General features: G+C 39.8%; 2 protein-coding genes across 2 annotated transcripts; both read right to left on the reverse strand.

The window, feature by feature from the left end:
- Nucleotides 1-2,961: 2,961 nt before the first annotated feature.
- On the reverse strand, nucleotides 2,962-4,272 carry LOC102722202. Its single transcript, XM_006651451.3, has one exon. The coding sequence runs from the start codon at nucleotides 4,261-4,263 to the stop codon at nucleotides 3,157-3,159; it is 1,107 nt and encodes a 368-aa protein (XP_006651514.1). The 5' UTR covers nucleotides 4,264-4,272; the 3' UTR covers nucleotides 2,962-3,156.
- A 14,124-nt stretch (nucleotides 4,273-18,396) lies between these two features.
- Nucleotides 18,397-23,779, reverse strand: LOC102722481 (U-box domain-containing protein 57-like). Its single transcript, XM_040521764.1, is given in 11 exon segments — nucleotides 18,397-18,908; nucleotides 19,139-19,876; nucleotides 19,947-20,187; nucleotides 20,275-20,369; nucleotides 21,258-21,359; nucleotides 21,591-21,703; nucleotides 21,835-21,922; nucleotides 22,041-22,072; nucleotides 22,648-22,798; nucleotides 23,441-23,563; nucleotides 23,753-23,779. Coding segments are annotated over 11 exon segments (1,914 nt in total). The 3' UTR covers nucleotides 18,397-18,704.
- Nucleotides 23,780-24,625: the final 846 nt, after the last annotated feature.

Genomic DNA, 24,625 nt, shown 5'->3' on the forward strand with positions numbered 1-24,625 from the left:
AGTTTTCGAGATATTTGTTATTTTCAACAAATATTGTTTATTTAGCGATTGTATTATTTTGTTAGAGCAAAATTCATTTATAGTGTATAATTAAGATATTTATTTAGTGGATAATTACTGTTGTAAATGTATATTTTAGTTGGTAAAAAAAATTTATGCTGTACAATTTAGAAACTTATTTAGTGGATAATTGATTTAGCAATGGTATAATTTAGTTCGTGCATAATGTATTGATACTGTATAATAAAAAAATTATTTACTAGATAATTAATGTAGTCATTGTGTAATTTAGTTAGTAAAAGTGTATTTGTAGTGTACAATTTAGAAATTTATTTAGTGGATAATTGATTTAGCGATGGTATATTTTAGTCCATACACAATGTATTGATATTGTATAATAAAGAAATTTATTTACTAGATAATTAATGTAGTCATTGTTTAGTTTAGTTAGTAAAAGTGTATTTGTAGTGTACAATTTAGAAACTTATTTAGTGCATAACTGATTTAGCAATGGTACAACATACTAATGGTATAACTTAGTGACTACAAAAATTATTTATAGTGTAAAAAGACATAGTAAAACATAATTATGTTAAATAGAAAATAAAAGTAGTTTATGTTGTAGCTAAGGAAATTGTTAAGGATATTTATGTTAATGTAAAGCTATATTTTTTGTCGTTGTTAGCATGTTCTTATTATTGTCGTTTACATAATTAAAATACAATGATTGCTTGTTGGTACCGTACTGTTAACACTGAAAGTTAAATATGATTTATCGCTTATAGTTAAAATATATAGTCAAACCTACAATCAAGTATTGCGTGGATTTATTATTGTTAAAATTAATGATATAGTTAAAGAGAATAGTGTTTACTGCCAACTTAATGTAAGTTATATTTGAATTTACAAAATTAAAAACAATTTTTACCATGGGAGAGGCTCATCTCGAGTGGCGAAGGGATCCTTTCGCCGGTCGTATGCCACCATGGTGTGATCGTCCATTCTGCTATTGTGATGACCGATGCATCCTAATGGCCTCATTGTACGGTGAAAGTCCGGGGAGGAGGTTCTTCAGATGTGCAAACTTGACTCAGGTATGTTTGTCCATAACACCTACCTTCTAAATCGTTCCCAAATTTTGGATATTTCAGTACCAAAACCTAGTATGTAGATTCATTCAGTGAGTTGATAGGGAGAATCTCAACCGCAATGACTCATGCCCCTATCCACGAAGTGAACATATATCCGACTACTGCAGAAGGAAGGTTGAACACAAACGGGTATAGCGGCTAAGAATCGCGATTGGTGGGTCGATCCCAACGGACTACCAACGTGGAGGGAACGTCCCAAATGTCATTGCAGTGAACGTTGCCAGGTCGTCAGATCTATTTCACGGTGAACTCTTGGCCAACGATGCTTCGTTTGCCCTTGCATTGTCGACGACGATATCATTGTAAGTATCATTTCTTCTGCATATATATTACCGGACATTCAAGTTTATAGATTAACATTATTCTTAATTTCACGCAGGAAGAACAAAGAAAATGTAACTTCTTACGGTGGATAGATACAGAGAGATCTATCGCAGGTTCATCAATTACGCAGCCAGAAATCCCCTCACAAGTCCTTCAAGCAGGGATGGAGGACGTACAGCGTGTACAAGCCGCTACCCTTGATTGGAGGAATAATTCATTCGGCATACCAGATTGGGTCAAACGTCCAATATGCAGTTGTGAAAATCACTGCCAGATGACTACATCATTCCAACCACAGAGTTATGGGAGGAGATATTTTCTTTGTCCAAACATAACCGATAACCACACCGTAAGTAAGCATCACCCCAATATGACATTTTGTCTTCCACGTCTGCACCTTTATTAACCTCCTTTGGGAGCATCTCCGGTATTTTTAGGGGAACCAAAGAGCGTGTTGTTTCACTGCATGGATCGACGAAGTTATGCCTGAGTACTACGGCCATAAAATAACTAAAGCCGAAACATGTCAAGAGTACAAGCGAGAGAAGGAGTACCACGAATGATCAACGGTACAACGACGTTTAAGGGGACAACTCCCAAGATAAACGCAATGTCTTTTCAACGATTGTATCCCGATTTGAGCTTTGTTGTAAGACATTGTTTCCCGAATTGAGCGGTGGAATCTTACTAGATTCTCGCTTCTTGCTCCATTATGTTCTTCTCTGTTTTCTCCTTTTCATGTGCCACAATTTTTACTTTGCTATTAAGTTGTATTAACATTCGAAATATATTTTCTTTAGTTCAAGATATATTTTAATAACATTATTATATACAAAGCCAATTTAATAAAAAGTTTGCTTAATTTAGTACTAAATTTAACATTAAACAATACTTAATAAATCGAACCTTCATAATTTTTAACTTTGCTTTTAAGTTGTATTAACATTTGGTATATATTTTCTATATTTCCTTTTAATACAACAAAGCCAATTTAATAAAATATTAGCTTACTTTAGTACTAAATATAACATTAAACAATCTAACCTAAATCTAACCCTTTACCTAACAATAATTAAGCAAACTAACCTAAACCACCCACTGGGAGGGCGGCAGGGGCCGCCTGCAAAATGTCCAGCCCCCTCCTGTAATTTTTTGAATCGCAAAATTAAAATGGTGAATAATTTAATAAATAAAATTAAAAATCCAAAAAATTCGTCTCGGCGCGGCGTTGGAATGGGCCGCTTGCGCCATCTCGATATAGGGACGCGAGGCGTGGTGCTCGCGTCGCGCCGGCGCGCACGCATCGCTGGGCTGGGCGCGGCCCGGTGTTCGCGACGGACAAGTTTAGGCCAAATAACGAGATCGCTCTGATGACGCAGGCAGCACGAACTAAACCGCACGAGTGAAGCGAGAAGTTCCAAGGAAATTCGATCGGCAGGCATGGTTTCAAACAACTCCGGATCGAAGAACAGTAACAGCGCTCTTAATTCATTATACGAATTCTGATTTCAGAAAAGGTTTGCTGTTTACATGGGGTGGGTTCTCGTGCCATCAGAAGAAGCTAATTAATTAAGGTGACATTTGGATGCGCAGTTAATTTACATCACAAGAATTAAGCTACTGGGATCTTTGGATGCACAGTTAGCTAAGTAAATACTGCTGAGTCTTTAATTAAAAAGGTCTAGCGCCTCCGAAGCGACGACATGACGAGGCTCTTCTCCTCGCCGATGGAGCTGGCTCTGCTCCGCATCCTCATGATTGGGTGCATCTTCTGGTCCTCGATGACATGGACCTTCCGCCGCTTCTTCGCCTCCTCCGCCTCTTGGTAGCTTTCACGTAGTTTCCGCGTTGTGGAAGCGACCATCTTCTCGTCTTCATTGCAGTGCTCGATGCTCTTGCGGCGGCCGGCGCTGGCGACGAGGACCGGCGCCTTCTTTGGCGGAAGTGCTGGAGGCTCCCTTGGCTTTGTTGCTGCGCCCATGTCGGCCATCTTGCGCCGCTTCTTCGCTTCCTCTTCCTGATCTTGGTGTCCTTCGTGAAGCTTCCGCTTTGGAGCAGCTAATGCCGCCAGCTTCTCGGGGTCACTAAGGTAGGACTTGATGCCATCTTGATCTTGGCGGCGGCTGATGTCAGCCAACAGCTTCTTCGCCGGATGCGCCGATTCCTTCGGCTTTGCTGCTGCGCCCTTGTAGTCCGTCTTGACTCGAGCACCGCCAACAACTGGAGCTGGAGCACTTCTCTTGGGCGGCGACGGCGCTGAGGTCTTCGTCGGATTGACGTGGCAGCCGCCATTGGTGATAGCCTTCTTGGGCGCCGGTGATCCCTGCATCACCTTCGCTTCGAGATTGGGACGACCCGTCTCGATTCGCTTCGGAGACTGAGGAATCCTCTCCAGGGCGGCCATCATCCTGACAAGGTCGTTGTTGACGGTCGCCCTCCACGCGCGGACGATGTCGGTGGCGAGGCTGCGGATCCGCTCCGACTCGTGCTTCCTCATCGCGCCGAGGACTTGGGCGAGATCGGTGGACGCCAGCCTCTCCGGCGTCACGGGCGCCATCTGCAGCGTCAGGAGCGACTCCTCCATCACCTCGTCGAGCACGAGGCAGAGCTCCTCCGCCTCCGCGTCGTCCTCGGCGCCGCTGAGCATCTCGACGACGCGTTCCCGCGCTCTCCTGAACTCGGCGCGAGAGAGGAGCCCCGGGTCGGCGGCCTCGATGGCGGCGTCGACGGAGGAGAAGGCAGCGAGGAAGGGCTTCCATCGGCGCAGGGGGCTCTGGGGCGCGGCCATGGCGGTGGCCAGAGCAGGGGAGGAGAAGAAACCCTAGCTAGGGCTTTGCGGTGGAGAGAGAGGGGGAGCTGGGGAATCGAGACGGGGGATGTGAACTTGCAAATGGGATGAGACGGCGCTGATCGCTCGATTTATAGGCCGGAAATTCTAACGCAATTCGGAGTCGGAGTCCGACGCCGATTCGTAGCTGAAAATCCCAAGTACTATTTTCATATAATTTTTTTATATGATACTTTTGATTTTTGAATTTATGTTTGACTATCTAAATATTCGAAATTATAGAGCATACTTAGAGTTTTTATAATAAAAATCATATTATATAAAAGTAATCACTAATTATATATGAGCCGTTCAGCATGCCTTACGGTACCAAATATGAGCCGTTCGATCAGATGAAATCAACGGCTGATATGCTGTGGTACTTGCGCGGTACCAGATTAGTGAATGCTGCGGTACTACTTACAAAAAACAATGGAAAGGGTATCATCGTAATTCGGTAGTTTGTTTAGATGAGTTTGGAATCTGTCATCCACTTGCTTATTTGAATGGAATGGAGTGAGCTGCAGCTCTCGTCGCCGGTCCGCAGCTCGTCTCGCCCCTCACCCGTGTCTCCTCGCCGCCCGTCCGCGTCGCCTCGCTCCACCGCCAGCTCCTCTCGCCGAACCTCCGGCACTTGGCCTCGCTCCACCGCGACTCTCGCCGCCGCTCTGGTCCATCCCCCTCCGCCGCATCGGGTCTCGCCGCCGCCCTGCGCTCCTCCGCCACTTCGCCTTGCTCCGCCGCGCCTCTCGCCGGTCCTCCGCCGCGTCACCATGATCGCCTTGCTCCATCTCTGGCATGCATTGGACAACGCTAGCAAAGTTAATCCAGGCGCTGGACAGTACTCCTGCAGGTCATGCTATGTGGACAGAGCAAAGGTTGAAGAAGAAGAGATGAAGCTGGAAGTAGAGATGGCCGAACGAATGTCTGCCATAGAAGCTTATAACAAGAAGAAAATTTCCAAGCAGCGCAAAGAGAACAACGATCTTAAAAACATGTTAATTGGAACACTGGTTATAATTTTATTCCTGTTGTTGAAAGTAGTTGATAATATGTCTCCTACATGCGGTTGTTGAGGAAAAATTTGTTGAACTATCTAAATTTTCAAGTGAATCATTCAGCCTGCTTGCATATACACTTGCAGCAGTTAGCCAACTCATTGTTATCAGAGCTTTTTTGTTTCATGTCTCCTGGTTATATATTGCTCGATGAAAGAACTTGTCGCAGCCACGGTTCAAAATTCCGGAACGAAATTTCACCCGTTTCGGTGGGGTCCGATCGTAAGCGACTCCGGTCAAATATTTCGGTAAAAAAAAAAAATTCACCCAAATTTTGGAGAGGAAACCCTAAAAGCGCCTAAATCCCACCCCCATCGCACGCACGGGCGCGCAGCCACCAGCCCAAAGCAAAAAATTTTGCCGCCGCCCACGCCAGCTCTTGCCTCTCTGTCGCCCGCACCACCATCTCGCTCGTTGCCGGCGTCGGGGCGCCGCCGCCCGGCCTCCCCCAGGCCCCAGCTGCCGTCGCATCCCTCCCCCACCCTCCGTGCGGCGGCGCCAGGCCTCCTCCAGCCTTCGAGCGGCGGCGGCCGACCTCCCCAAGCTGCCGGCGCGTCGCGCGCCGCCCCGGCGCCGCCCGGTCTCACCCGGTGGCCGGCGCTCCCTCCAGTCTACAGACCCGGCGGCCGACCTCCCCAAGCCTCCGTCGACGCCTCTGCACGGCTGCACGCTCCGCCTCCCCTTGCCTCCTCTGCACGGCCACCAGGAGGTAACTACTATACAACAACGTTTGTATAATTTGTTTTATAGAGATAATGCAACCCCTTTTGTATAATCTTGTCTTGATTATGCATGTACAATATTCCTTGTATCATCTTGTCTTGACCATGATAGCTGCAAGTTGCAACCTTGTGAAGCTTGAATATTTATATACAGTATGCATATACAATGTGTATATCGGCTATATACTTGCTGCATTTGCATGTGTTGGTGGGTTGTTTGATGTTTTTTGCCATATTTCTTTTTTTCTGTGAAATTTCGGTCGAAATCTTCAAATTCGAATTTAAATATTGTTTGAACAAATTTCGTCCGAAATTTTTCCGAAAATTTCGGTATTTCGGCGACCTCCGATATAAAATGCAATTCCGATACTCCGAACCCTGGTCGCAGCACAACAGAGAAAGGGGATCGCAGCGACTAGAGGAGTTGGCGGTGGAGCGAGGCGAAGACGCGGACGGGCAGCGAGAAGACACCGATGGCCGGCGAGACGAGCTGCTTCTGTGTCGGCGACGGCGCCACGACGCCGACGTTTTTGGCAGCGCCGGCAAAGAGGAGACTGAAGGGGCTGCACCGTGGATCGAGGAGTCTGAACGACGAGCAGCAGAAAATGCAGAGCTACGGATGCGTATACGAGTCATTCCTATCTTACCCTCAACAAATGAACGGCTGGATGTATTTTCGTACCAACCGCTGGACCGGAGCAATGCTCTTGATTTTGTTATTTAGGTCACTGAACTCTCAAAATATATTTTTAGGTCCTCGAACTTGTCCGAAGGTGTCATATAGGTCCAAACGAGCTCTGATCCTCTCTATCCACTAACGTGGCATGCCACGGTGGCGCCTATGAGAAGGAAGAGAAAAAAATAAGGAGGAGAGAGATACTGATATGTGGGACCCACATAGCCCCACCAATACGTAGGCACCATCGTGGCATGTCACGTCAGCGGATAGAGTGAGTCGGAGCCCATTTGGACCTATATGACACCCCGGACAAGTTCGGGGACCTAAAAATACATTTTGAGAGTTCGGAGACCTAGATAATACATGCACATAAGTTTAGGGACCGCTGGTGCTCTTCACTCTTCATTTTATTATGTGAAACTTCCAGCGAAAGATCATGCTACTGCTCGTTTTAGTTAGTTACTTCACACGTACATCCTAGTCCTAGAGAGTGTAGCAGAGTACGTAACTGTACGTCTAACCGATCGACGAGGCCGCCCATGGTTAAATACTTAAAATTGGAATCGGCGATCTAAGTCTAAGGTAAAAGTAAAAAACACCACAACAGTGTAATTAAGCACACAACTAATCAGCGGCCCCAACCGAGCTCCGACGAGGAGGAGCCGCCGCCGCCGTAGTAGGCCGGGTCGGCGAGCATCTCGGTGATCATGAGCTGGTGCACCCCATCTCCTTCACCTTGTCGAAGTCGAGGATCGCGTCGATCAACGCCGACGCAGCCCCCGCACCGGCGACGGCGCCGCCAGATGCACCGTCGACGTCACCGAACGCGCGGCCTCCCCCAATACCGCGGCCGAGAGCAGCCTGCGGCCGGCCCGTCAGTGTGCCCGGCGAGCGCCGCGCCGGTGGCATCATGGGCGAGGAGGAAGCCGCTGCAGTTGAGCTGGTGGTGCTGCTGGTCCGGCGACACGACACGGGAGCGTCGGCGTCGACGTGCGTAACAGCTCTCACTGTTTCATAATGATGTTTAACCCTTTTTCTTGTAATATTTGATCATTTGTCTTATTTAAAATGTTATAGAAAAAAAAGTAAAATCTTCACATTCAATCATCAATTATTCAACCATAAAACACAGATTAATTCTAGGTTTATTCAGAACCCAAGAATCTATTTATCTATTATAATACAAAGACCTAAAGAAGGCTCTATGTTTGCTCCGAAGGCTATAAATTACTACATTAATCAGAGAAAAAATGTACCATTAGATCATGGTGGTCCAGATTATAACGGTGTATATTGATGAATATAGTTGTATAAGAAGTACAATTATGTATTTATATTCTATTTCTAATAGCACAAGATCAGATTAAGTCTAATTTTAACGGTTGAGATCCATCCACATATTAGAATATATTAGAGTTGTATAACGAATATAGATTGATACAAATATATATATATATATATATATATATATTTCTAATAGCACAAGATAAGATTAAGTCTTAATTTCAACGGTTGAGATCCATCCACATATTAGAATATATTAGAGTTGTAAAACTAATACAGATTGTTAAAATTATAGATACTAAGACGTAATTTCAGAAAAAGCTGGTCCGGGTCGGACGGTCCTATACTGTTTGCTTCTTGCACGTGAAAGCCAACGTCCCTATGTTTTGGCTTTTACTTATGCTTATAAGCCAGAATTTAAATTCTAAATTTTAAATTTAAAGTTGATTTTAAGGTTTTTTTCATTATAGTTTATTTTAGTTTTGGTTTTTAGATCGCTATGCATACACATATAAAAGTTTTATTTTTAAATATGTCGTTTGGCTTTAAAAAAACCAAAAGATGGCACCCGGAATTTTGATGGCGTGAACAATAACGACAGTTCTGAAAACATAACAAATTATAGAACAAACCAAGGCCATGTTTTTTAATCACCACTTCAAAAAATGTTTCTCAAAAAAAATCTAATCTAATACTTAGACCACTTATTTTAAGCTATTTGTTGAGTTTATTTTTGAAATATTTAACTTATATTTATGATCAAGTAGATCATCCATGGCTATAATTTAATTTGCCAGTAATCTAAGTTAAATAGGGCACAAACTCATCATTTGCATGTTTTCTAAATGATTATAGAATTTTGAGAAAATATAATGATATATATTATATTAATACACCACCCTACAAATTAAAACACAATGCATTTTGCACATCTGACATACAAAAAATTACTATGAATAGTATCGGTGCTATTTATTATGGAATATGTTTCCCTGTATATAAAAAAAAATGGACCTGAATCTAGCATAACGCACCCTTGCCGCCTTGCGTCCGAGAATAACTCACCATTTTAGTAGAGAAGGAAGATTATGACAAAAGGAAAATTACTAAGATTAAATAAGATTTGTTTATGAGTGAAAAATTCATTAGGGGTAAGATGGTGAGAAATTTAAAGAATATATGATACCACATTAATAGGAGAAAATGAGAACAATTTATGCGGTTGGATCATAGCGAGACCATATCGTGACGGTTGAGATTAATCGAATAATATAAGTAAAGAAAAATACTGGACAAATCCTACTCGGACTAGAAAAAAAAAAAGAGAACTGGATAGAAAAACATAGATCCGGTTTGTACTTCTTTTGGGACTCCCAATCGGACGTAGGCATGCCAAACCGAGAATATATTTTTTGACATAATATATATTGGTTTGATGTGCAAACGTATATATTGTATGTTCTAACAGGTAAGTATGATGTCAAACATTAAAGATACTAAATCATGATATATCTATGTAAATGTAAATTATAATTGTGTAGATTGATAGCAGTTATGCATAGATATATGTAGAAAGAAAGAAAGAGTTGTAATAGTAATACAGTGGGAGACAATAAGAAATAAGCTAAACAAAGACAGAAGATATGCAATGGGCATCACTTATTCCGTTGTACGTTGTTCCATCGAAAGTTAGAAATCACGCCAAACTCTACCAGCCAGTCTATGGATTCTCTCTCTTTTCTGTATAAAGGCATGTTGTAAGTCTCTAGAACTGCATATGCATATATTTATCGTCTTTTTTTCAAAAATTGACTGATATAAGTATATTACAATTGTGGTGTAAATTTGATAAATTACCATGTAAAATTTATATAACCGAGTGCCATGGGTGGGAGTGTGTGTTGTGTTTTTTAGTATCCGACCTAGCTTCCTAATACTGAAATTTCCTATGTCATTGAAATTCGGAATAAAACAAACAAAAATAAAACAAGAGCCCACATAAAACACACACAAGATTATAAGTAAAATTAGAATTTTTATTTCAACACAAACTCTAAACTTAAATCCCTAAATTACTATAATGTGATATAAATAAATACCAAAAATGCAACCCCTATGAATGACGCATCAACTAAGATTTGGGTTGGCTGATGGTGAGCCAGCTTGAGCGAGCAACAGTGAGAGAGGTAGAGGGTGTGAACGGTGGAAAAGAGAAAACTTCATTATTGTATTAAGGAAATGGTTGGAGAAAGAGAGATAAACATGGTCTTGCTAAGAGAATGGCTACACGAAGAAAGATAAATAGTCAAATTTAACATTCTAGTTTACAACTTTAGGAATGGAAAACAGAAACCAAATGGCATATTTTGTAGTAAAGATAATTTTTTGGGCTATTAAAGTGAACCATGATACTTCGATGCTTTTGATACTATATAACAAATTTCAGTGTTTAGTTCAAAGTGAACTAACTAAAGTTAGTGAAGGATTTCAAGAAAGATAAAAATAATAGAAAAATGTATAATAAAGATCTCAAACAAAGAGAATACTAACAAACAAATCTAATGAATTTCACTTAATGGAAGTGCGGTGACTTTTTGAGCAGGTCTCGAAACTGGTATCATTTGCTTGCGTAATTACTGTTAAAACACCACGGAAATTTTAAAGATATACAATATTAATATTCCAGAAAGTTATGATAAGAAAATGAGAGAAAAATGACCACATATATTATCCCATTATCCTATTATAGTTAAAAGTATTTCATAGATAAATATAATGTAAAGTGATAATTGATCTAGCTGTGTATTTACGCGGGCTACACTGCTAGTTAAATGTTCTAGGTAACGATTGAAGGTCACACATAAAGATTTTATATAATGTTTTGTTGCATATGTGTAGAGGGTTTGAATCGTGGGAGGTGTTGAGCCAAGTTATCGCTGGAGTTTAGGGGTGAAAACGGGACGGATATTTCCCGCCCGCCCGTCCGCCCATATTAATTCGGGATAAATTCGGGTCAGTTATTCGGGTACTCAGGATTTTACGCGGATCCGGATCCAAATCCGGGTATTTTTTGACGGATATGAGATCAGGTTCGGGAGGGCAATACCCGACGGATATGGATTATCCGGAATATATTACGGGTACTATCCGGATTACACCTGAATTAATATCCGGTTAAATGGCGACATTTGCTAATTTCGGCCCATCAAATTCAAGGCCCATAGAAACACCAACCCTAACTCATACACGCAACATAGTCACGGCCACGGGCGGTCACAGGACAGCGTCACGCACGCACGTGGCATCGACATCGGCTATTCAGCTCGTCACCTCCCAGCTCTCGCACTGCCGCACGCAGCCCGCTGCCGCCAAGCGCCAGCCTCCGTCCGGCCTCCGCCTCCTACCGGCCGCCTCGAACCTCCGTCCTCTAGTCTGGCGTCCGCGTCTCCTGGCCGAGGCGGCATCCGACGGTCGTGTCTCCCCGCCGAGGCGGCGTCTGGCGTCCGCCTGCCCCCGTCCAGGCGACGTTCGAGCCGGTGTCCGCCTCCTGCCGCCGAGGCGCCGTCCGGCGTGCGCCTCCCGTCGTCGAGGCGCCGCCCGACCTCCTCCCCCCGCCGGCCGCCTCGAGCCTCCGCCCTCTAGTCCGGCGTTCGTATCTCGCCATCTCCCCATCTGATTCTCTGTTAGAACTTAGAACACATTTGATTGCTTGATTACACATCATTTTGGGACATATTATTTGGTTATTGTGATATTTATCTGAATATTATTATGACGTGGGTTTGCACTGGTTATATGAGTATTGGACTATGGGTTTGCCATTTTGCAATATGCTGCTAGCCCCTAATATCATCGCATTTTGGGTATATGTATATGGTTGTTGTTTTGACTTGATATTCGTATAAATATTCGTACTCATAAGTGTTCGTATCCGTTATCGTATTTGTACCCGGTATTATTCGTGATGGTATCCGTATTCGATAATATTCGTATTAGATCCGAACCCGATTGCAAAATATGAATTAGGATATGGGAAAGGTGAAATCCAACCGAACCCGACCCGTTTTCACCCCTACTAGAGTTGAGGCAAGTGCATGACAAACTTGTTGTTTACGTTGAATGGATTGCTTTGCTACTTGTTCCCTATCATATATTCATGTGATTGTTCATATTTGATTATGTTTTCATTATATTCGTGTTTCAAGATTATATTAAGCTTATGGTGTTATTCATATTTTAATATTCTCGAGTTAAACAATTCATGCTTTATATTGATTATGAATGTTTTGTTGTTGTTAAATAATTTATTTTCCATTCTAGTCATGGACGTGCAGTATGGTTCTTTATTCATGTTCACGTGGATAAGCAATGACGCTGCTTACTCGCTTTATCGGTAAATGCTAAGGATATGTATTCACGATTATTCAGGATGAAAACTACTATTTCAATCCATGGATGTCTAGGATGAAAACTATTGTTGCTAACTTCCCATGTTTTGTTTCAAATAACATAGTTTGTTTCGAACAAAAGAAACATATATTTGTATTACTTCTTAATTCACTAAATGTTCCGAGTGTGTTTTTCCTAGTTTTATATTATGACTTCTTTTACCATACTTAAAAACTACCTTGAGGTACCAAAATTTTTACTGCAGAATTATGCTACCTTGAGGTATATTGTATTTTAAGGTACTAAATTTTTATAATAAAAAATATGTTAACTTGAGGTATTTCTTAAAGACAGTAGAAAAGCTCTTTATATTATATTTGTGTTAACGCCAGATTTTGGCAAATCGCTGTTATGATCAAAACACAGCTAAAAGCCAAATCGATCAAGAAAAGGGAAAATCGGCTAGGCGCACGAAACTGGATGCGGTAAGGCTTCTAGCCGATGAAACCCGAATCGGACAGGAATTGGAGTCCGATTGGAATAAAGGTTTAGAGGTAGGTTCGATTATGGATTGTGTCTCCGTGTAGGTTAGTTAGAATTTTATCTCGAAGTTTATTTAGGATTCTGTTATTTAATTAGAGTCCGAACGGTGTAAAGTTAGGTAATAGCGGATTCTTATCCGGTTAGTTATTTTCCGGGGCTATAAATATAAGTGCCCGGGGGCTTTGTAAGATATCTTTAGATCAATTCAACTTTGCGCATCGCCTCAAATCTTCGACTTGCTTGAGCTTTCGACGCGGGATTTGTCAGCTTCGCAATGTAAGTTCTAGTTCGTCGAAACCCGTCGATCAACTAAGACAACTGTCTCGGTTAAGTCCGATCTTCTGCTTGGTCGATCGGCGGGCTGAGTTCTACTATTATTTTAGTCTGTTTTAGCTTGAGGTAATGGTAGTTCTTGATCAAGTTCTCGTGAGTTCTTCTGTCTGATCTGTTCGCATGAGCCTTGTTGATCTGATTTTGTCTCGGTTCGGTCCGATCAATTGGGTTTTGCTAAGTTCATGTTATCAAATTGGATTGGAGGGCTTGCGAGGGTTTATCGTAATAGATTGCATACTATCTCGGTTAGGTCTGATCTATGTATGTTTGGTGCGATCTATCCATAGGAGTATGTCCGATCGGCTGAGATTAATGAATTAGTCAGTGGATTACGCTGCTTTGCTATCTCGTTATTTGCATGCTATAATATTCATCTAACATCATGCGTGGTTATATTTAGGTCTGCACTGTCTCGGTTAGATTCGATCTTCTAGATCTGGGTTGGGCACGTATGTTATTGGTGTCTATTGTTTTATGCTAGTAATTAGTGTAGCATTCCAGTTTACGTATTATTCCATGCTTAGTCTAATGTCAGCTAATGGTTTCACGTGCGATAAGTACTAGAGCAGTTCGATTGGCTGATTAATCTTAAGATTGTCTCGGTTAGGTCCGATCTTTTAAGATTAATTGGCTGGTTGGATTATTTAGTGTTTATCCTACCTCTGATTTAGCTGATTGGACATGTTTATAATTGTGATTGTGAAATTCATGTAAAGCCGATCGTCTAGTCTATCGGCTAGGGTCCTGGAACGGTATCGGCTGTTCGGCCGATAGCGATTTTAGGGTTAACCGTTTTCTATGTTATATCTTGTCAGTTACAAGATCAAGCTGACTGGCACGCCCAGTATTTCTAAGAATTAGGTCATGTGCTGAAACAGTCTTTAGATTGATTCTAAGACCTACGTGTGTGACCGTTGATTGTTATTTTCAGCGTCAACAACTTGCTAGGTATAAAATAGGACTAGCGTGCATTGACCGGTATTAGATATAATTTTAAATGATTGTTTAGCTTCCTAATATTATTTAGTCTACGTCATGGTTTGATCTCGTAATATTCTTTTGGTCATATCTTAGCATCTATGTTGACTTTGTGTGATAGTCGTGGGTCGAATGGCATGGCTTGTACCCTTTTTCTCTTACAATTGTCTAGCATGCATGTTTCTGAACAATGTTTCTTGTTCAGTTGAGACTTTACTGAAATTTTAATTAATTTAGGAGTCAGTGATTTCGATTATATTTTAGTGTAGCACTCCTAGTACGTGGATATATGTGGCGTTACAACTGCGGGTCTAAAAAAGTGCCATAGCAATATCAATATTACACCCTTACATCATCTTACAGAAGAGTCCGATCCACAGATGAATAGAAACGTGCATTGCTTGTTGCCTGCAACCAGCCGGATAAACAAATTGCTTTATCCATTGATTTGTTTTTATTTTCACTGTATAGGCTCGCTTCCTTCTAGCACCTTATTACTTCCGTTTCACATTATAAAAACTTTCTGACTTTGATTAGATTCATCTATGTGTTAATGAATCTAAACATATATACAAACCTAAAAAATCTTATAATATGAAACAGAGTGGATAGTTGTGAACTACACTGACCACGCAAACTTCAAGCTTTCATTTTCATTATTTGTCAATTTCTGATACCACGTGGCAGGTTGCTACGCTAGACTAGTAAGATTTTCTTCTTCGCAGTGCGAAACCCACTATTGCTCGTGTAGGGCACACGTGTTCGAAGGAAACTCGAATGTTGGTTCATTGGTTGGACTAATCAATTGCAACCGAGGCCAGTCGTTGGCACGTGTGAATGCACGAGGTTGCTATACCTTATGAGAATATCGTTGTGTTTGACATTAGTCTGATATTTTTGGTGGGACATATTAATTATCATATTAAATTTGCGCTATAAAACGCTAAAATGTAAACTTAATACTCTATGTTTGGAATATAGGAAATAAACCACAAATCATTGTAAAGTTATTTGTTACTTTTTTGAAGTGGAAGTTATTTGTTACAACTTAAGTGGGAATTTTGCTTAAACGTTATATCAGTGTAGTATATATGATGCTGATCTAATATCATTATAAATACACAGCTACCGATGAAAATGAACTATGCATGTGCTTAGTATTGTTTGGAACAAATTAAAAGTGAGATTTTTCAAACTTTCATCCCTACGGATGACTTTTCATGGTAAACTTGCATGATATTTATTCCTACAAATATGTAGAATGATCCTTTTTAACATTAAAGGATATGGAATAGTTGATAAAAAAATATCAGTTAGGAAGGGGTAGCAGATTTACCATCAACATTGTCTTCTTTTGAATGAGTTTAGATAATTAAATAGCATAACTTTTGAAGTTGTACAATAATTAACAGGTTAATGCTTGTACTCATATCAATGCTCATGTTTGATAATGTGACGACTTGTAATTTGATACGTACCTACCAAAGAATCTTTTTGCTATCAATTATAATTTCAATATTAATTTTATTTCATATGAAGTAAAGTTATATTGTCCAGTCCACATACACACTTACACCAATGATATCACCCTCATCTTTTTTTTCTACTTATGCTAAATTTTCAGCCTTAAATTTGGAATTTATTTTGGGGTTTTCACCGAAGTTTATTTTTGAGCATTGCCTTTTAGATCACTAAGAATATGTATATAAAAATTTTATACATATTATTTTCATTTGTAAATAGATCATTTGGCTTTTTCCACTGCCCCTAAATTGCCGTCCTCATCTTTTGGCTTTTACTTGTGCTATAGCCAAAATTTAATTTTTTAACATTAAATTAAAGTTAATTTTGAGGATTTTATCTTAGTTTATTTTTTAGTCATTGGTTTTAGATTTCTTAGAACACATATTATTTTACTTTTACATATATTGAAGGGTGTTTCTTGCTTGCAAAAGAATACTCCCCCTAGTTCCATAATATCTAACATTTTGGATAAGATTGAAGTTAAACTCTTATAACTTTAATTAGAATAACTTTTAAACAAGGACAGAGCTGTGTTAGGGGAGGGGATCCAGGAAGCCGGTTCAAAAAAATTTTAGCTATGGTTCATCTATTTTCAATATATATATATATATATATATATATATATATATATATATATATATATATAATCCAGTATTTTGTTCAAAGCACTAGAAAGTGAGTGCACACCCAGTATTTTGTTCTGCCTCTGCATCTGGTTTTAAATATCCATCCTAGAAGCATGGAGACTATATGTATAGATTAATCCAAAAAAGCACTTCAATAAAATAATGTATTTATTGATATTTCTATATATGATGTAATAACAAATAATGATCAAAGTTGTTTTCTTAACCTTATCCTTATTCAAAACGGTAAGCATTATGGCATCGGAGTAAACAATATTCTCTGCCACAAAATAAGTGCATCCTTTTAGTTTAAAGCAGAAGACCGTAGTTATTTTGGGACATAGGTAATAAGTTCAGCATTTTAGTTTAAAGCATAAGACTGCAGTCTGCAGTTATTTTAGGACATAGGTAGTTAGTTTATATTAGGCCTTGTTTAGTTTCTAATTTTTTTTCCAAAAACATTACATCATAGATATATGCATGAAGCACTAAATATATATAAAAAACTAATTATAGAGTTAAGGGGTAAATCGCGAGACAAATCTTTTGAATCTAATTAGTCCATGATTAGCCATAAGTGCTATAATAATAAGCATGGGCTAATGACGGATTAATTAAGCTCAAAAGATTATCTCACGGTTTTCAGGCGAGTTATGAAATTTGATGTAACACCTAAAAATTATCTTTTCACGAAATAAACACGCTCTTAGTATGAACAAACAACAAGTGGCCAATGTAAGTGGGTGCCATAAGTGCCCAGTTGGACTACCTCTACACAGTTCCCTTCAAGAATTGGTCACCCAATGGAGAGGGGGGAGAGGCTTCTATAAATTGCTGGACTCACAGCTGCAAATTTGAGAGGACCAAACCAGCAGCCTAAGCACCCATTGCACACCAACCAACCAGCTACTCCTCCCCTTGTGGTGCACTGCACGGCTCTCGTCAAGAAACAATGGCGAAGACCAGCCTTCCAACCCTGGCTCAGCTGCTCCTCGTCCTCCTCGTTTTGCTGGCTTTTGCCAGCGGCATCCTTGGACGTGGACTCGGCGAAGACTGTACCAACAACCGTAAGCTCGAATCTGCTAGCTCTGTCTGAATAAACACATGTTTTTTTCTTTTGTTTTTTGTTGCCCAAATTGATCCTGAACTTGTCGATTGATTTTTGCTCTTCTCCATCATGGCATGCATGTAACAGCTTACCAGAGCAAATGCGCCCCAATCAAGCCGGACTGTTGCCATTAATTAAAACACTGGAAATATGATGGACAATTGGGCATGCATGCATACAGGATGACTGTAACCGTAGCAGTTAGTTTAATTTATGAAACAAATAAAAATGTTGTTTTCTGCCGTACTTTGAGTTTAGTATACGAGACAAATAAAATGTTCTGCCGTACTTTGCAGGAGCTGTTTATGTAATGAGTATGTACTTGTAAAAGTAATGTCTTTTAGATCGGTGATAAACTGAATAAAGTCTTCTAAAATCGGTGATGAACTGAATAAATATGTATCACTGCCTCATCTTTTTCTGAATCGACAGTAGCACTAGAGACTTGGTTAGTGTTCGGCCGTGCACTCAAAAAGTCCAGGTCACGGAATATTTGATGAGTTTGCAACCATTTTTACTGAAACGGTCGTCGTGGACGCCTAGATGGCTATTGTTTCTGATACAACGTCTCTAATAAAATTATACTCCTTCCTTTCATCACTTTTGCTTTGTCATATATTAAATCTATTCAAGTTTAACCAAGTTTATAGAAAAAATAGTAATGATTTCAAGCACAAAATAAGTATTGCTATAAAAGTATATTCAATGGTAGATTTAACTAAACTAATTTACGAGTCATGGATGTTACTATAGTTTTCTATAAACAGGGTCAAATATTGAAAGGTTTAGCACATAACTAATGATATGAAACTAAGGGAGTATATATGTATAGACGATACCACGGCACGCTAGTGACAATCTAATTCATCGTTGAAGAAAGAACAACACTAATAGTCAGGTCATCAGTTTCAGCTTTCAGGATTAAAAAAGAAAGAACCATCTCTGACAATTGGAGAACTGGTGATCTTGATTTAAACCGTAGTGTATCATAACTATGTACAAATCGAGTTAGAGCCTATTCCTGTATTTGTTGTTCTTGCCATTTCTTCTCCATCCCTTCCTACTTAACTGAAATCACCACAGCCATCCTACCGTTACTACCCAAAAAAAGTGCACTTCAGAAATAATGTATCAGACAACGGTAGCTGGTAAGCAGGTTCAGGAATCCGTCTGCTGCTGCTTCTTCTGCTGCTGAAGATACTCATGGATGGAAGAACGAAGGACACGATTAGGTGTAAGATGGAGATTGGGAAGGGCCAAATTCGTCATCGGAGAATTGTTCCCTTTATCAAACCAACTTCTTATGGCCTCTGCTTCATAGGTGAATCCGTCGGACGCCACCTGAGGATCTCTCATGATCTCCTGAAATATCAACAAGAGAGAGCGTCATGTCACACTTGTATTGTAGAAAAGAAATTTTTATCATTGAATATTTCAGGAAAATCAAAGGAAATTCACGGCTTCTAGGTGCTACAGGTTAAGAAAGACCTCTAACTACATAACTACCACCAACCTTTGGGAGAATCGAAGCTAGAGAAATGATGACCTACAGATTTATCTACCATGAGGATAAAGGTTTGAGATTTATGTACCATGGCGATTGGACAAATGAAAGGAGCAGGGGCACAACTTTCTCCTGATGGGTAGTATGGCCAAGAGGCTGCATGAGACTTCCTCATCAGGGGCTCAACAACCTTCCACACCTTGGTGAAAAGACCAGGCCGTTTCTCTGCCATCATTTCAGTGCAGCTAACACCAAGGAGAGCTAGCTGTTTGGCTTCAATGTAAGGCCAGCCCCCTGCAGATTTGTCTATCAGCAAGTGCAGGCTATCACTCTCCAATGCTTCGGCAACTTTCTTTGATAGAGATAAGGGGGCCATTCCGGTCAAGAGCCGCAGGATGATAACACCCAGTGAGTAGACATCAGAGAGTTCTGTGAGCTCCCCAGTGGCATTGAACTCAGGGTCCATATATGGCAGCCTTTCCGTTATGTTTGGTGGGCAGGTCCCAGGCTGCAGCAACACCTTAGACATACCAATGTTGCAGAGCTTGCTTCTTTAGCTGGCATCAATGAGGATGTTGCAAGGCCTGAGATCACCATGGACCAAAGCAGTTGGCTTGTTTGAATGAAGGAAAAGCAGAGCACTGCAAACGTCCCCGATGATTTGTGTGCGGTTGTGCCATGAAAGAGGTGGAGAATCATTTGCGCAAACAATGCGCCCTTCGAGATTTCCATTAGATAACCATTCATGCACTAGAGCAGAGGCTTCTGAACATACTCCGATAAAAGCAACAATATTCGGGTGTCTGCACTGACGAAGAGCTGAAACCTGCAATAATCTCAAGTTACTAATGGGATAAATAAACTAACCCTTATCATCACAACTGGACCAGGTTTACCTCTTGTAGATATAAGCTTTGGGAACTGGACAGCTTGATTGCCACCATAGTATTGTGTGTCATGCCTCTATATGTGTGTCCATATTCAGTATTACCAACCTCACTGGCATTACTGAAATGTTCTGTTGCTTGCTCCAAGTCCTCACGGGAAAAATTGAGAATGACATGTGTGCCCTGATCACGTAATTCATTCACTTGTCGCAAAGCATTGTCTCATTCATGTTTCAGCTGATCACACACAATTACAAAGATAGGGGTTTATATATTGCTGCTGCCAATTTATAATTTAGTCCAAAACAAGACAAATGATTGTCCTGCTGATGTACCTGTCATTGTCTCCTCTTTCTGAAGACGGTCTGAATCAGATTGGTGTTTTAACATAACAATCTCCTCTTCTAAAATGTGTCTCTTCCATTCTTCTTCCTACATATACTTATGTAAGAAATATATAATTGGTAAAGTATAAAAGAACAATGCATAAGAGCATCCCCATTATCTAAATTTGGTCATTCATATTTTTATTTGGATGATCATCTAAACTAGTTTCATTTTTTATATCTTTATGTACTCCACTAGATCATCCACATATGACATCCTCTATATTTCTTTGAAGGATGGAGAGAGATCATCCAAATATGAAGGTTCTCTCTCCTAATATGGATGACATCTAAAAATAGATGATAGGATAGCCGTTCTGTTGCAGCTCAATTTGTAGTCTTCATCCTCTATTCTCAGGATAGATGAGCTGTTGGGGATGCTCTAAGCTTAGCCAAATGAGCTTGGCTACGGTGCTTTCTGCTACTAGTGTTATCGTCGGAAGAAGAATGTGAATAGTTGATTTAGAGTTCTACTACCAGAAGAAAAAAAAATTATCCTACCAATAGTTAAGATGGCAATATAAATAGATCTGATCCATTGGATTAGAAATAATAACCGATTCTACTAGTAGAGAGCATTATAGAACGCATTATAGCCAAATAGGGCGGGTGCATAAAATAAAACACAACAAAGTTAACAAAAAAAAAGTGCATTTATTACACAACCTCAACTCTCACCCCTCCCAATAACTTGAACAGTGCATAGCTTAGTCTACTAGAAGTCAGTCTTTAAAGAAACCCCTTAACAAATAATATGGGAGCATAGCTCACCAAAATAAACATAAATTTTCCATGTAAAACATAAAAGAGGAAACTTGAAAAGTGGAAACACAATGAATGTAATATTCAAAATTTTAAATATGTATTTTATTATCCAAATTATAGAAGATAAAAAGAGAGCATAACATAGAAAATAGCAAAGTACAATAGGTACCTTATTATCACAAACATGCTGCAGAAAAGATGCAACAGAATAATATATTCGCCAGTTCTGTGGTGGGCTCTTCTGGTAGCAAATAATGTCCCCAGTTAAAATCTGCAGGATGCAATAGATAATTTATGGATAGTGAGGGAGTGCAAAAGAGAGGACAGGTGTAAAATAAACATACCCCACTCTCTGAAAAGGTATGATGAATGTCAATAGCATCACATAACACTGGTTCAAATTTTACCTCCTGCTTTTCAAAGTGAAAAACCAGTACAAATGAGATGAATTCTGTCCATATGAGAACCACGGAACCTAGTTTGCATTGGTTCAAAACCTGACCTCATACAGATCTATTGGTTGGCTTGCACAGAAACCGGCTAGACTTCTTAGTTTTGGAAGAATATCTGAAGGTCTCGATGAAACTTTCACATATAGCGAGCCAACAAAATTAATTCCTCATTCAGAAATGCAAAATTTAGTGAGCATTATCAACTGATAAATAAGACAAATAGGTTGGATCAAAGAAGTGATGTATTAACTGATAAATAAGACAATAAGTTGCATCAAACAAGTGCTGACCATAGCTGCGCATTCTCTGAGTCAAAAAGCTTTAGAAACACCAGTGCATCATCTATGTTGGTCTCTGTTGGTAGGGAATGAGGTTGGACCACCTACAATGTGCCAATATTTGGAACTTCGTTAGAATCATAAATCAATGAATGAAATCAGAATGGATCTTTTCCCCGAAAAAATAGTAAAATGAAAAATTATCAAAACTTAAAGCTCAACCTCAAGAAAAAGCTCTAGATGATTGCCACCGTGCCGTCATAGCAATGCTACCTACAATACAGTGCATCATAATTTTAACTTTCACTAAAAGAAAGGATATCTCTACATCTCTATATGAACTAAGCAAATCAAAAGGCAGTGTTCTTCCTTGCACATAAACAACATGCATAACATAACCATAAAACAATGAATAGTTACATATAGCTGGAGAAAGAATTATAAAGGTAATAATGGCAGATACCATATTTCATTCATTTTTTAAATAGGAAGTTATTTGATCAAGATGGTATGCCTAAAAATGTACCAAGCTGCTGAAAGTGAATATACCCAACCAGGTGTGCTATAAAAGCAATCATTTGAGAGAGTCAAAATTTTATTTTGAAAACTTCATATGCTCTTCAGCACACCTGGACGAAAATGACATGGCAAGTGCAGATTGACAAGCCAGCATTTCATGCTCAGCAGAACTAAACAAAAGCAACATAAAGTAAGCAGAATTCATATTCAAAATTATGGTGCAAAATCGCTTATATTATGGAATGGATGAAGTGTTTTTACCTTTTACTGCATACCTGCATGGAACAAAAGAGTATGAAGAACCAATCAGAAAATAAGGTGATAATAATGTTACTTACAAATAGTCCCTCCTCCTTGGTTTTCAATGGCCTATCTAAACGGTATGTATTGTTTTCCCGACTACACCACAACCAGAGTCGTTGACATTGCATAGGGATATCAAATCTCTCTGTGAGCTTCACCTGTGAGAAGTTAAACCTATCAGGACTCTTATGTTTTACCATTTGGATGAACTTAAAAATTTATGAATTACATTATTGAAAATGTAAAAGTTTATGTATTTTATTTTATTTTTTGAAAAGTCATTAAAATGAGGAGCATCCATACAAAGATAGGACTGCCAATGCTCACAATATTTTTTTAAGAATGATCCCGATCAAAAAAACTATTGTCCTATTAAATTTCAAAAAAAGAATTATTTTATTACATTGTTTTATTTTTAAAATTTATGTCAAAATTTTCTACACTAATTATTTAGTCTCATTAGTTACATAAAATGCATATAGTATGCACTCAAACAAAATTTTCAATCGTTTGTCAAGCTTGTATTCAAAGCTAAATCATAAGGGTATTAAATACATTTGCCACAAACTTAACAGCCAAATGAGGGAAAATATAATGGCGATTAGGTAAATTTTAGGGGTATGGAAGAGATTGAATGAATTTTTAAGGGTGCGCAGGCATTACCCTGGCAAATATCACACAGTCATTATTTTGTTTTGCGAATACGCATCTTATATCTTCAATCGATATAGGAGTAGTACTAGCAACAACAGAAGAAGAAGAACATCATCCAGGGATTGAAGAAGAAATGGTCGTACAACCTTCAAATCGCCGATGGTGGTGCTGTCCGGAACGCTGAATCCTGCGATTCGGGTGAAGTCGACGAGATCGAAGTAGTTGCCGTCTCTCCCAACACGCGAGCGGAAATCCTCCTCCCGTGCCACCTAAGCAAGCAGGCCGACAGAACCAAGAACCACAAGAAGCAGCAGCATCAGAACGGAACGTACGTACCCAAACCCACCCTCCAGTCCACCAGGACTTGGTGTGGTGGCGGCGGCGGCGGAGGAGGAAACAAGAACCCAGTCGGTCGGTCGATCGAGGGGAGCAGCGGAGAAGATCGCGCGCTGAGGCACCTTGATAATCCGGCATGGCGGCGGCATGGCAGCCAGCAATGGGGTTTTGCCGGGAGGGGGAGGAGGAGGAGTACATGGAGAGGTTTTTGGTGCGCTGTGGGTAGAGCTGGCATTACGGTAACGGGGTATTTATCCACCGGTTTTCGTTCCCCCATAATTAATAAGTCCATGCAGCTGCTCGCGTCTGTTGCCACTCTGACGCGCGGTCGGCGAGGCGTCGCGCGGACCGCGAGAGTCACGCGGATGACTGAGGTTTTGTTGCGTTTTCTTTTTTTTTTCCAACTAAATTACAAAAATGCTAGCCAACGTGTATTTTTAAAGTACGTTTTATATATCGTCTTCTTCCTCCGAGAGACATGATAAGGTTATATTTATAATATTTTTAAACAAAATTCTAATTCTATAAATATTTTTAACAACAACATAAAAATAAAAAAAAATTGGAATCCCGTCCTCGAAATCGAAGAGGCGGATAGAGATGGCATTATGGCAACGGGGATACACTCCCTTCTTCCCTTAATATTTAACGTCATTTATTTTTTTATACACGTTTGATTATTCATCTTATTTAACTTTTTAAAATATATAAAATTATATATATGCATAAAAGTTATTTATGAAATGATATGAAAATAATTAATAATTATGTAAAATTTCTGAATAAGACGATCAAACATGTATAAAAAATCAATGACATCAAATATTTGGAGATGGAGAGAGTATATACCCACTGTTCTTTTGTTGTCCCGTATTGAAATATCCATAATAACTAAAAATTTCGATTGCCGTACAAATACTCATCAGCAGTTATAAGATTTTTCTCATGCCCATATCATTAGCTTACAGTATTTATAATATTACACGATAATAAGA

This window comes from Oryza brachyantha, chromosome 3 (assembly GCF_000231095.2).
Source record: "Oryza brachyantha chromosome 3, ObraRS2, whole genome shotgun sequence".
NCBI lineage: Eukaryota > Viridiplantae > Streptophyta > Magnoliopsida > Poales > Poaceae > Oryza > Oryza brachyantha.